We start from the raw sequence: 16868 nt of genomic DNA on the forward strand, positions 1-16868 counted from the left end.
AAAAAGATGGCCTTTTCGATGAAGGTTCTGAGACAATAGGGTATCCTTATGAAAAAAAAAATAAAATGAGACCCCTTGTCTCACTTCATCACAAATATCAATTCCAGGAGGATTAAAAACCTAAATACATTTTGGACTTCAGAATAGGGAAAGATTTTTTTTAAAATCTATTTATTTACTTACTTATTTTTGGGCCTCGCAGCTTGCGGATCTTAGTTCCCCCACTAGGGATTGAACCCCAGCACCAGCAGTGAAAGCGAGTCCTAACTACCGGACTGCCAGGGAATTCCCCGATTTCTTTTTAAAAAATACAAAAATGTTGGGAGTTCCCTGGTGGTCCAGTGCTTTCACTGCCCTCGCCTGGGTTCAATCGCTGGTCAGGGAACTAAGATTCCGCAAGCAGCGCAGCACGGCCAAAAAAAAAAAAAAGTTAAATAAAAAAGAAAACTACAAAGGAGATTTTGGGTCAGTTGGGGGAATTTAAATGTGACATATATTAGATAATAGTATCAATTATCAATATCCTGAGTGTGAAAATGATTTTGTGGTTGTGTAGGAAAACGTCCTTGTTCTTGGAAATATGAAAGTTGAGGGGAATCTTACACATCAAGTGAAATATGGGTGGGCACTGCTGTATTGAGGCTGGAGGTTTCTACCTCCTCCCAAGTATAACTTTCCTTCACCAGGATGCAATTCCCAATGCACAGAAGCCTCTCCTCAACCCTCTCACACATGGACCTGTTATCTTCAAACGGAGTTTGAGGGGGCAATGCTGATTGGTGGAGTGAAGCAGAAGCGATTCAGAAATGATCACGCTGTGGGGAAAAGAAATTTCCAAGATAGCAAGACGATGTTCCCCAAAGCTTTCATTCTCAAATTTCAGAAAATGTTACCCTTTCCCCAAAAGGCTATCATAAGAAGTCAGGGCATTTAAGGTCCATCTGTATACAAAAGCCTTTGATTTAGTTCCTCCACCTCCAGGGATATCTGTAATATGGGAAATAATGTTAGACACAAGTTGTCTGTTTTCCTCTTTCCATCTTACTTTCCTTACTCTTTCAGAGGGTAGAATTTGTATCTCTAAATCACACTGATTACAGTCTTCCACTGAAGTGTTTATATGATAAAAGTAAGTGTTTATCTATATGAATGCTCTCGAGAGCTTCACTGTCCAACACAGTAGCCACAGTGTTGGCCACAAGAGCCACAGTGGCTCTTAAGCATTTGAAATGTGGCTAGTCCAAAATGACATCTGCTGTAACTATAAAATATTGTATTCTGAAGATTTAGTAAAAAAAAAAAAAGTTAACTCACTAATAACTTTTATATTGATTACATGTTGAAATAGTAATATTTGGATATATTGTATCAAATGGAATATATTTTAAAAATTAATTTTACTTACTGCTTTTTATTGCATTAATGTGGCTGGTAGACATTTTAAAATTATTTATGTGGTTCGCATTTGTGTTGTGGCTCACATTATATTTCTCTTAGACAGTGCTGCTCTTGAGCATCAGACCTAAGGGCGGGGAATTTATCTTGCTCAAGTTTGGGTTCCTTACAGGTGCTAGAACAATTATTGACATAATTTTTATATGCTTAAGAGAAACCCACTGACAATATTCTGTATTTGAGAGCCTTCTCTTCCCAGTATTAAGGTCAGCCTCTCTTTAGCCAAACACCAGTTTCTGGTAATTGAAAAGGGCATTGCTTAGTTGGAGAAAGCCAGAAAAGGTAGCCCTAAGCTAGGAAGTTGGGGGAGCTGGGAATGAGTTAAGGATGTAAGACTGGGCCATGCTTCTGCTAAAACAGGCAGCCTCAGATGTAGGACATTTGAACTCTTGAATCTATTAGGGTTTATTCATTTATCAGTTTGAAAACCCAAGAGCTCTAGCTTCAGGTGAGGCTTGATCCAGATGTCAAACAGTGAGACCAGAACTGAGTTTTCTCTCTCCATTTCTTGGATCTATTTCCTCTGTGTTTTTGCATTTATAGGCAGTCTTTCTCCTCTTCCACTGCCAGTAGCTTCCAGGGCCACAGTCTTCCAGATTTGTGTCCAGTGGAAAAAAAGGAAGCCCATTCCCTAATACCTCAAAGGTAAGTCCAGAAATTGTCCAATTGGCCCTGATTACTCAAACTGGGGCTGTGTGCTTGTCTTAACCAGAGTCTTCAAGAAAACAGAGCCTGAGGCAAGGATTCGATGATTTTTTTTTTTTTTTTTTTTTTTAGGTGCAAACCCATGGTAGCAAGGGTAAGAAAATAAGGAAGTGTAGCAAGCAACAGTGTGAAGCAAATTGAAGTTGAATAGCCCTGGCTATTGCTTCATGTTGAGCCATGGTCCTCCATAGTGATTCCAGAGTAATTTTATAAAATTAAAATCCCTTGCTATCACTCTCTAGTCAAAAATCCTGTAGGATAAGGCCTAGATATTTATTTAGTAAATTCAGCCAAGACTTCAATTGTTCATCCAAAACTTCATAGATTTTGTGTAGTATTCCCTGAAGATGTAACACAAACTAAATCTAGGAGGATGAGTAGGAGATAAAAAAGAAGTTAGGCAAAAGGAGGAAAAAATAGCATAGTTGATCACCAGAAACCATGAAATAGCATGGAATATTTGGAGGACCATAATATGTTTATGGCTGGAGAGAAGTACGCTTGGGGGGAAATTTGGGAGCCACTACTAGAAAAAAAGGCAGTGCTCTATACCAAGTATTCTATTAAGGAATCTGACATTTAGCTTCAAGTTATAAGAAACCATTGAGGGATTTCAAGCAATAATTTGATTAGTTATATGTTTTAGTGTGACCACTCTAGCAGCAGTGGGGATGACAGAGAGATGAGTCCAGATTAGATATATAAAAAATATTTAGGAATCTATTTAAGCAGTTAGGAAATGCTAAGAGCCTGATTAAAGTACTGACAATGGGAATAGAGCAGAGGATATAAACTGAAGAGATCCTGAACAGAATGTATAGGACCTGGTGACTGATTGGGAAAGGTGACGGATGAGAGGGAGAAGTTTAAACTGGAGAATTGGATGAGTGGTGATACCACTTCCTGGATTAAGGAATACAGATTTTATTGAAAAAATTGAGTTGAGTTTTGGACACACTTTGAGGTGACTATGAGTTACCCAAGTGGAGATATCCAGTGGGATATTGAACATAATGTTTTCTCCTGGAACTCAGGAGAGATTTGTAAGATATAGATGTAGATGTAAGAGGCGTTCGGATGTTAACAAGATCAGACAAAATGTCTAGCTTGAGAAGAGAATTATGCCTAAGCACACAGTTCTGGGGAATAACATTCACATAACCAACAGAAGGAGAAGTTCCTGTGGGATAAATCGAATGAATGAATAAGCACTGATAAAAGGCAAAGCCAGTGGGTAGGCTCTGAAGCATAATTTATGAAAGACTTCCTTGGGGCAATAGATCTGAGAAGTAAAAGTCTTACAATGGCGAAAAGCAGCTATGTTCAGCCATTAAGGGCAAGTGTTTGGAAAGCCAGGCTAACAAACTTAGAGGAAAAAATGCTCAAAAATATGACTTAGGTGAAAAGATGTGAGTAATTAAAGAAGGGGAGTCTCCATTTCTTTATCTATAAAGAGAGAAGTTTCAATTAGGTGAGTTCCTAGATCCTTTCCAGTTCTAAAGTTCTGATCTGATAAGCCAGCATTGAAGAGTGAGTAGGATATGGAATGCTATGAACAGTAACCCTTTCTTCTGCTCTCCTGCCCCTCCAGCACCTCCCCCCCCTCCCCGGCCCCAGTCACCACCACATCATCCACATGGTTCCCACAGAAACTGAGATCTCTGCCTACAGTTGACTTGTTTAGTGGTGGGCGCCTGACCTAGCTGGGCCAGTAAGAGAGCTTCCCCATGATTTGGAGATAAGAAGTGAGAAAGAGAAGACAGTTTTTCTCTGATGGAAACCGAATATATGTAAAATCTAAAGCTGATGGTAACCGTGATTTGCAATGAGGTGTTGAAAACAAAAAAGAAAAGCCAGAATGAAGAAAACACAAGAAGCAGAGGTCGGAGATGGAGAGAAAACTGCCTGGGTTTTCCAAAGCGTTTCAGATCCTGGTCTCAGTCCACTGTTATAATGTATCGCTGCCCTGAATTCCATGAGATACCCCAATATCCCTCTATTAACACCTCTCTTTGAGACTTAACTAACCTCAGTTGATTTCTGTTACTTGTAACTTAAAGATTCTCAACTAATATATTTGAGTGTAGTCAGAGCCCATAGGGGAAGGAGATAAGTAAATGGAGGACGAAGCTGTAAGGTACAACTAGATGTAATGAAGGATCTTAAGTGCCAGGCTTTGGTTTATAACTGAGTAGTGGCTGTGGGGATGAAGATGAGGGGAAATCCATCAACATTTCACAGAATCACTAAAACTTTAATAAAACTTTACCAGAATGAAAAATGAACATATACAAAATTACTGTGGTCCTGACCTTGGCAGTCAGCTTTCACACATAATAAGCAATGTCAACTAATTAATTAATGCTCTCTTCATTAATTAATGTTTATTAATTAGAAAGTCGTGTCCTACCTCGTTTCTGTCTCCTTCCACATGTGAACTGTAACTCGCTAACACAGCCATCCTGTAAAATGCTACATATGGTCAGTTAATCAGCTGTGGTATATCCTGCTATATTAAGTACCCTGACTCCATTGTCAGTTTTCCTCCATTCCAAAGGGGTTGCAGCCAAGATTATACTTGCTAAGGCAGGTGGATCAGTCTCTTTAAAGGAACTCTACTTCATCAGACAGTTCCAGACTCAGAAGTCAGGGGCTGTAACAGTTGGTGGAGAGACGTCTTCTCCTTCTCCAGCTGAGACTTTGGTTGGTCTGACTATTTGATAACATGCAGATTTCTCTCTGGCTCCAGGGATGGCAAGTGCCGCTCTTTATGGGGATGCAGCTCGGCTGGTACTTCTAGGCTATGTTATTGAGAGAAGCTGATACTTCTTTAATGGATGATGGGGCTGTTGGCTCAGGAGATACTTCAGCACCAGATATGGTTCCCACAGTTCTGTATCTTGCTGGTGGGAAAATAAATTGATCCAACCTCTATGAAGGTCAATTTGGCAGTATCCATCATACAAATGTGCATACCCTTTAGCACAGAAATTCCTGTTCTAGGAATTTGCCCTATGCATGTACTTACATTGTGAGAAATAAAAATGCATGACTATTCATTGCAATATCATATAAATAAGAGATTGGAAATTCAAAAATCCATCTATAGTGAAGTGGCTAAAGTACATTCAAACCATGGAATACTATCAGCTATAAAAAAAGAATGAGGGGCTTCCCTAGTGGCACAGTGGTTGGGAGTCCGCCTGCTGATGCAGGGGACACAGGTTCGTGCCCCGGTCTGGGAGGATCCCACATGCCGTGGAGCAGCTCGGCCCATGAGCCATGGCTGCTGAGCCTGCGCATCCGGAGCCTGTGCTCCGCAACGGGAGAGGCCACAACAGTGAGAGGCCCGCGTACCACAAAAAAAAAAAAAAAAAAAAGAATGAGGAGGCACTTTGTTTACTGATATGGAATGACCTCCATGATATACAGTGAAGTAATAAAAGTAATATGTGTTTGTATGGGGGGCTGCCATTTATGCTTAAAAAGTAAAAAATGTATATATGTATTCTCTTGGATTTAAACAGAAAGATCTCTGGAAGGGTGTACAGAAAACTTAGTTATAAAAAATGGTTGCCTCTGGTAGAATTTTGTGATGGGGGATGGAGGAAGAAGTCTTTCCACTTATACAACTGACTGTACCTTTTGAAGTTTATACCATGTGAGTTTTCCCCATTAAAAAAAATTTTTTTAATTAAAAAAATATAGGGGTGGTGATGTTTTAAACAGTAGTTCCCAAATGCTGGTCTGTAAATCAGCGAATGCCCATGATGAATAATTTATTAATCTACCATGAAATCATAAAAGTAATAATGTGTGAATTTTCTATATTGTTGAATTTAACTTGAAGGGCCATCTTTTATTCTTGATTAAGTACTTTGTGTGGAGATATTAGTAGACAGTAGTTATCAATGTAATGTTTATTTACACAATGGGCAAAATTAGAAGTTGGCATCATTATGTCAATTCCTCCAATTTAGAGTCCTGAAATTCGAAGCACAGAATCACTGATTTAGACCTGGCTTTTGTTCATGTTGAATAATCTGTTTTTAGGCATTATTCTGGAAGGCATTTCTCCTGTGTATTTCATGGTGTCGAGTAAGTGATGAATTATAGCTGAAGGCTTTTCCACATTCATTACATTCATAAGGTTTTTCTCCTGTGTGATGCCTCTGATGTTTCTTAAAGGATGAATCATGCCTGTAGGCTTTTCCACAGCGGTTGCATTCATACGCTTTCACTCCTGTATGAACAGTTTTATGGTTGCTAAGGTGTATCCTTTGCCTAAAGGCTTTCCCACATTCCTTACATTTGTAGGGTCTCTCCCCAGTATGGATTCTCTGGTGATGCGTTAGATAAGCTCTATGACTAAAGGTTTTACAACATGTGGTGCATGCATAGGGCTTCTCCCCAGTATGAATTCTTATATGTTCACTAAGGTGTCTAATCTGTCTAAAGGTTTTCCCACATTCATTGCATGTAAAGGGTTTCTCTCCAGAATGAGTTCTCAAATGTTGGATCAAGCTAATGTTCTGGCTGAAAGCTTTCTGACATTTATCACATACATAGGGTTTCTCACCAGTGTGAGTTCTATGATGTTGATTAAGAGATGAGCGATGTCTGAAGGCTTTACCACATTCTTCACATTCAAAGGGTTTCTCACCAGTATGGATTCTTTGGTGTGTGGTAAGGGATGCACTTTGACTAAAGGCCCTTCCGCATTCCTTACATCTGAAGGGTTTCTCACCAGTATGAATTCTCATGTGTTCGGTAAGGTGAATGGGTTGTTTGAAGACTTTTTCACATATATTACATTCGTAGGTTTTTGTTCTTATGTAACTTGTTGGATGATTAATCAAATCTGATTTGTATTTGTTTCTCTTTCTAGGTGTGTCATATTTATGGTGCCTCTGTTCTATAACAACATTTGAACTCACAATATTTTTGCCAAATTTGTAAGTTTCTTGGCCTCTCTTCTTATGGGTCAAGATGGTTTGTCTCACGTCTCTTCCATGGCTATCCTGGTGGCTTTCTAACTCATGATCATATTTTGAGACTTTTCTCAATGTGGAAAAAATGACATCATCCCTCATGAACCTTTCCATCATCATGCCATGATAGAACTGTTCCTGTAAAACGTCATTCTTTGCAGTTGATGCAGCTGTTTCTGTTTTACTCTTCAAGTCTGAAAGAAATGGAAAAAATGCAAATAACTCATATTCATTATGCTTCAAAAAATCAATTATTATACTGGGTATGGACTAGAGATTTAGATAACAATACATATAAAGTACATGAAGTTCTGAGTATATATAAATATGGTTAGGCACTCTGGAGAGGTAATGGGAAATTAAGAAACAATGAACCAGGTAAAAGTGTGATTTTATATATAGGGTAAAAATTTGAATATTTTAGTCCTCTTCTTTCTATTAATACTAAATAATGAAATTTCAGGGCTATGTCTTAACAGTGTCTTTTTAATTGATAACTACTTTTGGAAAACATTCTCAGAAAGATAAAAAGATTTCCCTTTTCCCACTCCAGCTAGTTCAAAAATAAGGTTTGAGGGAATTCCCTGGTGGTCCAGTGGTTAGGACTCTGCGCTTTTACTGCCGAGGGCTCGGGTTCAATACCTGGTCAGGGAGCTAAGATCCCACAAGCTGCACGGTGTGGCCAAAAAAGAAAACAAAAAAATTTGAACTAAGGACATTCACAAGAATGTCAAGCTGTCTTTTACTGAAGCTTATATTAATATTTACATATTGTTCTGCTTCCTGTAGTTATTAATCTGTCCCGGGAAGTGTTAATTATACAAAGGAGACTTGTAAGAAACCCAGACTGCTATGTTGCTACTATTGCTATGTTCTATGAAAATATCCTTTCTTTAAAGGATATTTAAAATTCTGTTTTTTTAAATAATTTAGTGCACCATTACTAATACTTCAACTGACAGTTCCATATTCCTGAAAAGTATAACTTCTTGTAGGATTTTTGGTTAACACAGAAGGATCATTTGTACTTCCAAATTCCAAATTCTAAATGAATAGATGCAAAAATAAAGTCTATGTTCTGCAGGCCCCTGATTCTGGTCCTGGATTAGGGAGAAGGAAGACGAGAAGAAGATAGGGGAAGAGAGAACAGGCCATCTATGACTCCTTCCCAATTCTGTATCCAAGCTGAAGCAGGCCCAAGCTAGGGGAGGAGAGAAGATATAACTTTGAAGTTGGGAGTTTTTATTATTATACTGAATTACATATTTCACTAAAAGACAGACTGTTATTATTTAAAGGGACTGGACCACCTATGGGACCTCTCTGAGATTTCATCCAGAGGCAGGGAAAGAACATTCATGGTAGCTATTATTATTATTTTCCTTATTATAAGTTGAAAAAGAGAAAACCCAGGAGAATGTACAAATTATTGGAATTAATAACAGAGTGAAACAAGGTGGCTGGCTAGAAGATCAAAACCGGTTATGTTATTACACACTAGCAAAAAAGAGAAAACATAATTGAAAAAAGTTATACCATTTAAAATAGCAGGGAATTCCCTGGTGGTCCAGTGGTTAGGACTCCGTGCTCTCACTGCCAAGGGCCCGGGTTCAATCCCTGGTTGGGGAACTAAGATCCCACCAGCTGTGCAGGGTGGCCAAAAAAATAAAATGAAATAGCAATAAAATATAAGTTCTTCAGGACGAATCTGACAAAAGATGTTCAATGTGTACAAGACTTTTATGGGGGAAAATCCTTTATTTAAAAAAATTAGGAAATATCAGTAAGTGGAGCAATATACCACATTCCTGGACAGTAGGACTCAATATCATAATATCAATTCCCTCCCAAATTGATCTATAAATTCAATTCTATTCCAATCAAAATACCACCAGAGTACTTGTGTGTGTGTGTGTGTGTGTGTGTAATCGATGCACTCATTATATAATTCATATGGAAAAGCAAGGGGCTAACAATAGCCAGGACAATTTTGAAGAACAAGATATTAAGTCTCACTATTAAATATAGTAATTAAGACAGCCTGGCATTAGAAACTTGGCAGGTGACAGAGTGGCATTAACTATTCAATAATTGGTTCTTGGACTGATTATCCACATGTAATAAGATAAACTAGAGCTTCACCTCATACTACATATAAAATAAATTCAGATTTAACCTAAGTATGAAAATCAAAATCTTAAAGATATAAAATAATATATTTTTTCTATAAATCAATAAGGAAAAAAGATAATATAAAAATTCACAAAGGATATAAACAAGTAATTTACAGAAAAGGAATCCTGGATAGATGACCAATAAACATGAAAAATATGCTCCCTCTTATTAGTAATCAGGAAAATGGAAAAAACCAACAAGATATTCACCCACTGAATTTATAAAAATGTGAAACTTTGACAATGCCAAGTGTTGACAAAGATGCTGAGTTCTGGAACCTCTCAAAACCTGCTGATAGGAGTACTAATTGGTGCAACTAGTTTGAAGAACAATTCTGTAAAACCTAGCAAAATGAAGGTGACCCAACAAGTCTGCTTCTATCAAATATCTCAGAGAAACACGAGAAGTTTTACACAAAGTTTTACTCCAGTATCTTTGTAATCCCCAAATTCAGAAACAGTACAAATGTCTATCAACAGGAAAATGGATAAACTGTGCTTTATTAATTCAACAGAAATGAATGAACCAGAACAATATGGATAAATATCAACGGTGTTGAATGAGAAAAGCAAGTGGAAAAGTATATATACCATTTATTTAAAGAATAAGAACATGCAAAACAGCATTATATATTGCTTGGGGGATATACACATGCAATACAAGTATGAAGATACATATACAAATGAAAATATTTAAACTCAGAAGAGTTGGTTGTTTCAAAAGGTAGGAGGAGAATAGCGGGGCTTAAACTCTGTTTTATTTCTTAATCTAGGTGGAAGTTACATAGAAATTTATTATAATGTTCTCTATGCCTTTCTGAATATCTAAAATATTTCATAATAAAAGCAAAGTTTAAGGAGATTGTTAAAAACCATTGGATTTGATGAGAAGGAATCCTGTGGTAATTTCTCTTGCAGGACTTTCCATAAACTAGTTATTACAATAAATAAAGATACTTGAGTTAAAGGGAGAGTGAGAATCAAAGCTAGGATTGTAAGCTGAAAAACTGGTGAAAAGTAGAAATAGAATTCAAGAGAGAAGATTAAAGATTTGTAGAATGCAGTGAGAGTCCTGAAAAGAGACCTGTTTTCTTTGAGGAGAGACCACGTACATCTGACTGCTTAGGGAAGGGAGCTTTCGATTGGCAGACTTCAGGATACTGAAGAAAGAAGGAAAATCAAGTTTAACCTTAATGAAGAGAAGACTTCTTTTCCCTCCAACTTCAGAGACTTTTGCAAGGTTAGGTGAAAGAAAGGGGTGCAAAGGGAGGGGTAAAATCGGGTTCAGTGCATGCCTGTCCATCCTCTCAGCCTTCCCGCAGCCTGGGAAGATGCTGGGCACTCTGGCCTCCATATTGAAAGGCACCATCTGCCTTGGTCTCACCTGAACAGGGATCTCCTGGGCCTTCTTTCTCTGTCATCCATGGCGCTTCTCCTTTCTCCAACTGGGAAATCACACTAGGTTTGGAAAGTTGACATCCTACTTATGGAGTGAAAAAAAGGGTATGAATATTTATGCTGAGGTCTAAGAACCATCCCTGGAATGTAGTTCCAATCCTCTGGTATTTAGGGTCTCTGAAAACAGAAAGGGGCACCCCAGCATTTTTTTCTGTTCTCACTCTACAAAGTAAAACCGTTCCCCCAAGGGAGGAGATTCAGGTATGTTCTGGCTTGATTTTCAAAGGAATGAGACGTCTATCTCCAACACAGAACCCAAGGCCAGGCTCCAGGGAATCTACAGCATTTAATAATTTAGGAATAGTAACTGTCCTGTAATGGGTAGGTTTCTGGACGTATGTGTAACCCATGCTTACCCACTGAGACCAGGTTCCCATAGTTCTCCAGCATCACCTCCCGGTACAGATTCCGGTGAGCAGGGGCCAGCTGCCCCCACTCCTCCTGGGTGAAGTCCACAGATATGTCCTTGAAGGTCAACAGTTCCTATAATATCAAATATATTCCTTTTCAGTCTGAGACCACCTCCATCAAGATCCAAGATGTTCTTACAGTATTCTAAATTCTGAGAGATTCTAAACTAGTTTTACTGGGAGCCTCCTCTGGATCTGTTTGGTGATTCTCGGAGACTACCATAAGTAATTAAACGTACAGAAGGACAGATGGTCACATATGTCTTAGAAAAAAATTAAGCAGGATAAGGGGAACAGGGAGAGCCACAGTGTAGATGGGGAGGATCGTTCACGTAGGGTGGCTGGGGAAGGCCTTCCTAAAAGGGTGATATTTGAACAGAGACATGAGCTCAGTGAGGAAAAGCCACGTGGAAATCTGAGGGGAGAGCCTTCCAGATGTGGACAAAGGACCTGAGGTGAGAGTGTCCTTGGCTTGTCTGAGGAACAGGAGAGTAGCCAGCATTGCTGGAGGTGGGCTAGTGAAGGGGAATGCAAGGAGATGAGATCAGAGGGGCTGGGGGAGGGAAGAGAGGCTTTTAGCACTTATTGTCACAAAGACCAGTGCATCCCTGCTGAGTTGAAATTCTGGGGCCCTGCTGGAGTTTAATGCAAGATGAACAAAACTGTCTGGGACTGTGGTCTAACCCCTCCCTAGCTCAAATACTGAAGAGGTAAAAAGGATCAGCCCCTCAGCAGTGGTGGCATGGGGCACTGGTAGTTGGGTTAATCAGAAGTGAACTCAATCGAATTAAAGTGTATCTCAGCCAGAGCTCAGCCACAGCTCTAGGAAAAATATGAATAATCAGTCCCTCACCTTAACCACCAGTCAGAGGAAAAGGCTTAGAATCTTCTGTAAATAAATGGAACAAACAAAAGAAATAAACAGACTATATCTATGTTTCTATCTATCCATATATACCTTTATTTGTTAATTGTTTATTTAACAAGAGAAATTATTCCTTAGACCAGATATTCATGTTTCATAGTTCAGGAACACAGGTCAGTGACAAACTTCATGCAACTCAACCCAAAGAAATTCTTTACATTCTAAAATCACTTTGCACTCTGAAAGATACCAGCCTTCCTCATTGCCTCAAAATTTTTCATGGAACCACAATTTCTGTAGAAATCTGCATATGCCTTCTTTCTTGGTTCAGCCAAAGCAATCCTGTAGAAAGCTGCAACCCCCAGGGATACAATGAATGCTCTAACAGTATAAAATAGTAGATGCTTGGCCAGGAGGCCATGCATCTGAGGTTTCGTCAAAGAACTGGAAATCATGGTAGTTATTCACCTCAACACCAACGTCCTTCCAGGCTGATGGAGAAATGGACCTATCTATGCATATTTCATCCTCCACCATTCTTTTATACACAATATCTGAACTACAATAAAAAATTATTAGACATACAAAGAAGGAGGAATATCTGACCTATAATCAAGAAAATAAAAACATAAGAAGCAAACACCTAGGTAACCAAGTCATTAGAATTAGCAGAAAAGAAGTTTAAATAAATTATTAAAATATATGTTGAAGAGGGCTTCCCTGGTGGCACAGTGGTTAAGAACCTGCCTGCCAATTCAGGGGACACGTGTTCGAGCCCTAGTCCAGGAAGATCCCACATGCTGCAGAGCAACTAAGCCCGTGCACCATAACTACTGAAGCTTGCACACCCTAGAGCCCGTGCTCCACAACAAGAGAAGCCACCACAACGGGAAGCCTGCACACCGCAAGGAAGAGTAGCCTCCACTCCCCGCAACTAGAGAAAGCCTGCACACAGCAATGAAGACCCAACGCAGCCAAAAATAAATAAATAAACTTATTTAAAAAATAAAATATATGTTGAAGAATTTACAATAAAATATGGATAGAATAGGTGAAAACGTGGGGTTAATTGAGGAGAGAGAAATGCTAAAAAAGAACTAAAAGACAATTCTACAAGTGAAAAATACAATATCTGAAAAATCCACTGGATGGGCTTAATAACAGATGGACCCTGATGAAGACAAAATCAGTGAAACTTAACACAGGTCAACAGATAGTATTCAAATGGAAGCACCAAGAGAGAAAAAGAAAAACAAAAAACCAAAAAAAACCTGGGATAATATCAAGTAGTCTAATATACATGTAATTAGAATCTAAGAAGGAGAAGAGAGAATGAGCAGAAAAAAATATTTGAAGAAATAAAGGCTGAAAAATTTGCAAATTTGAATAAAAATTCAACCCACAAATCCAAAAGCCAGCAAACCCTCCATGGGGGGGAAAAATTCAGAGAATATCATGTCTATGCACATCATTAAAACTGCTGAAGAGCAAAGATAAAAGGGAAGAACATAAAAGTAGTGAAAAAAAGGTAGGAAAGGAGGAACAAAAAAAAAAAGAAAAGTTGGTGTAAAACAAAGGAACAAACAGAAAGACATGTCACATCTGGGGAAAGAATAAGAATAATAGCTGACTTCTCATCTGAAACAATACAAGCCACAAAATCATGGAACATCTTTAAAGTGCTTAAAAGAAAAAACAGTCACCCTAGAATTCTATATTCAGTAAAAGATTCTCAAATAGGAAGACCATATAAAGACATTTTTAGATCACCAAAGCTGTGAGAATTCATCATCAGAACACCCCCGCTACAGGAAATGCTAAATGACATTCTTTAGGCTGAAGGGAAATAATGTCAGTTAGAAACTTGGAACTTGGTGGTGGGATGAATTGGGAGATACTGATTGACATATATACACTGATATGTATAAAATAGACAACTAATAAGAACCTGCTGTATAAAAAATAAATAAAATAAAATTCAAAAGTTCAAAAAAAAAACTTGGAACTAAAGGAAGGAATGAAAAGTGCTTGAATTGGTAAATGTGTGCAAAGATGAAAGGCTCGTTTTTTTTTCCTTTTCTTAATTTCTTATAAGACAATTTACTGTTAAAAGCAAAAATAAGAACAATGTATTATGGGGTGTATAAGATGTAAAGTGAAAAGCATGATGACAATACACAAAGAATGGGAAGAGTAAATGGGAAAATAAGGCTTTCAAATTATATGTGAAACAGTATAGTAATAATTCAACTGTGACATGTGAAAAAGGCATATTGTAATAGCTAGAGCAACCACTAAAAACAAATGAAACAGCTAAAAAAGTCATTAGAGGACATAAAATAGAATACTAAATAAACTGCACAATCCAAAAGAAGGCAGGAGAGGAACAAATAAACAAAAGAATAGATTTGACAAACAGCAAACAAAGAACAAGAATATACACTTAAATCCCACCACATCAATGATTATGTAACTGTAAATGTACTAAGCAAGCACAACCCAGCTATATTTAAGAAGGTCACACTTTAAATATAAAGGCACAAATAAGTTAAAAGTAAAAGAATGAGGGACTTCCCTGGTGGCACAGTGGTTAAGAATCTGCCTGCCAATGCAGGGGACACGGGTTTGATTCCCTGGTCCAGGAAGATCCCACATGCCACGGAGCAACTAAGCCCGTGTGCCACAACTACTGAGCCTGCACTCTAGAGCCCACGAACCACAACTACTGAGCCCGCATGCCACAACTACTGAAGCCCGCGCACCCTAGAGCCCATGCTCCACAACAAGAGAAGCCACCACAATGAGAAGCCCGTGCACCACAATGAAGAGTAGCCCCCACTCGCCACAACTAGAGAAAGCCCAGGCGCAGCAACAAAGACCCAATGCAGCCAAAAATAAATAAATAAATAAAATTTAAAAAAGAAAGTGAAAGAATGAGAAAAAGCTATCCTATACCAACAATAACTAAAAACACTGGAGGAGCTATGTTAAATCAGACAAAGTGGGCTTAGGAAGAAGAATATTATGAGGCATAAAGAAGAGACATTTCGTAATGATAAATGGTCAGTCCATCAAGAAGACAACAATCCTATGTGTTTATGCACCTGATAACAGAATTCAAAATAAATAAAGCAGAGTTGACAGAACTAAAGGGAGATATAGATGAAACTATAATAATTAGAGATTTTAACACTCCTCTCAGTAAATGACGGAACAAGTAGACAAAAATTCATCAAGGATATAGATTTGAACAACCTGTCAACCAACTTAACCTAACTGACATTTGTAGAGCACTATACCTAACCACTGCAGCATATAAATTTTTTTTTTTAGATTCTTTTTTAAAGTAAACTTTTTATTTTGAGATTACAGATTTATTATATAATTTTAATTGTAGATTTACATGCAGTTGTAAGAAATAATGCAGAGACCCCATGTACTCTCTACTGGGGGTAAAACAGAGTTTTAATTGGAAAGGGGCACAAGGGAACATTCTGAGATGGTGGAAATGCTCTATATCTTGATTTGGTTACATGGTATATACATATGTCAAAATAGAACTATGTACTCCCTTAAGTGTATTTTCCTATATGTAAATTACAACTCAATTTTAAGAAATTTAATCTTATCCCAGTGCTAAGAATCCCACCAGTTTTTGACAAATGTCAGTCAGGTGGTAAGAATTCCAGATAAGTGGAATGTAGATATAAGATACCTCTTCAAATAATTAGAATATTATTACTTCTTCCATATTACCAGAAATAACCCTGGAATACATTTCAATCCTAAAAGGTGTTAGCATCTGAATTAACAGAGGAAACTGGGATTGTAAACAGCTAAAAAAAATCACCGAGCAAGTAAACACAGGAGATGAGTTCAAATCCTGTACCATCTAATTTCAGAACCCAAGTTCTCACCTAAAACTCTTCTGTCCTCGAATAACATCTCCTCTTTAACAGTCTTCCTTTCTCATTTATTCTACAGTTTTCCTTCTGTTTCACCTATGCTTCTACCAGGTGGTAAGGACACAGTTTCCACACCCTGTTGTAACTGCCCAGCCTGTCTAATGTGTACGCTCTGTGGCCTGACCATTTCTTCTCTTCTCACGTCTTTGGCTGCAGTTTGACCTCTGCTCCAGACACTATTCTAAGGGCCACCTCATGAAGTGATAGATGTACCTCACTAAAAATGTCAAAACTTTATTCTCACTAAGTTTGTTTTTGAGTATGAAATACTCATAAAAATTGAGGTTTATCGGACTTCCCTGGTGGTGCAGTGGTTAAGAATCCGCTTGCCAATGCAGGGGACATGGGTTCCATCCCTGGTTCGGAAAGATCCCACATGTCGCGGAGCAACTAAGCCTGTGCACCACAACTACTGAGCCTGCGCTCTAGAGCCCACGAGCCACAACTGCTGAGCCCACAAGCCACAACTACTGAAGCCCACGTGCCTAAAGCCCGTGCTCCGCAACAAGAGAAGCCACCGCAATAAGCCTGCACACTGCAACGAAGAGTAGCCCCCGCTCGCCCCAACTAGAGAAAGCCCACATGCAGCAACAAAGACCCAACGCAGCCAAAAATAAATAAATAAATTATTTTTAAAAAATTGAGGTTTATCTTAGGTCCCAAGTTTTTAGGGGCTAGAATTTATATCACTCATTTCGCTTTCTCTACAAAAATTCGCACAACGTTAGATCTAGACGTTGGTTAGAAACAAGCGTTTTCTATGAGTAAGGAAACTGCTGTCACTGCGGCCCAGTTTTCTGTAAAAGACTAACTTGCACTGAGTTCCCTGGGTGAAATTAGCCTCA

At 38.4% G+C, this 16868-nt stretch overlaps 1 protein-coding gene and 1 non-coding gene across 2 annotated transcripts in view; one reads left to right on the plus strand and one right to left on the minus strand.

Annotated features, from left to right (window-relative positions):
- Positions 1-16868, minus strand: part of LOC115859254 (zinc finger protein 69 homolog) — a 48208-nt gene that overhangs the window by 27522 nt on the left and 3818 nt on the right. Inside the window, exons 4-7 of the mRNA XM_060307282.2 lie at positions 11140-11266; positions 10710-10808; positions 8688-8795; positions 6216-7345 (exon numbers count right to left, since the gene is read on the minus strand). Coding sequence (XP_060163265.2) covers positions 6216-7345; positions 8688-8795; positions 10710-10808; positions 11140-11266 — 1464 coding nt within the window. The remainder of the gene's footprint in view (positions 1-6215; positions 7346-8687; positions 8796-10709; positions 10809-11139; positions 11267-16868) is intronic.
- On the plus strand, positions 7733-7805 carry TRNAK-UUU (transfer RNA lysine (anticodon UUU)). The gene has a single exon. It is a non-coding gene; the product is annotated as a tRNA-Lys (tRNA).

Source organism: Globicephala melas, chromosome 1 (genome assembly GCF_963455315.2).
Source record: "Globicephala melas chromosome 1, mGloMel1.2, whole genome shotgun sequence".
Taxonomy (NCBI): domain Eukaryota; kingdom Metazoa; phylum Chordata; class Mammalia; order Artiodactyla; family Delphinidae; genus Globicephala; species Globicephala melas.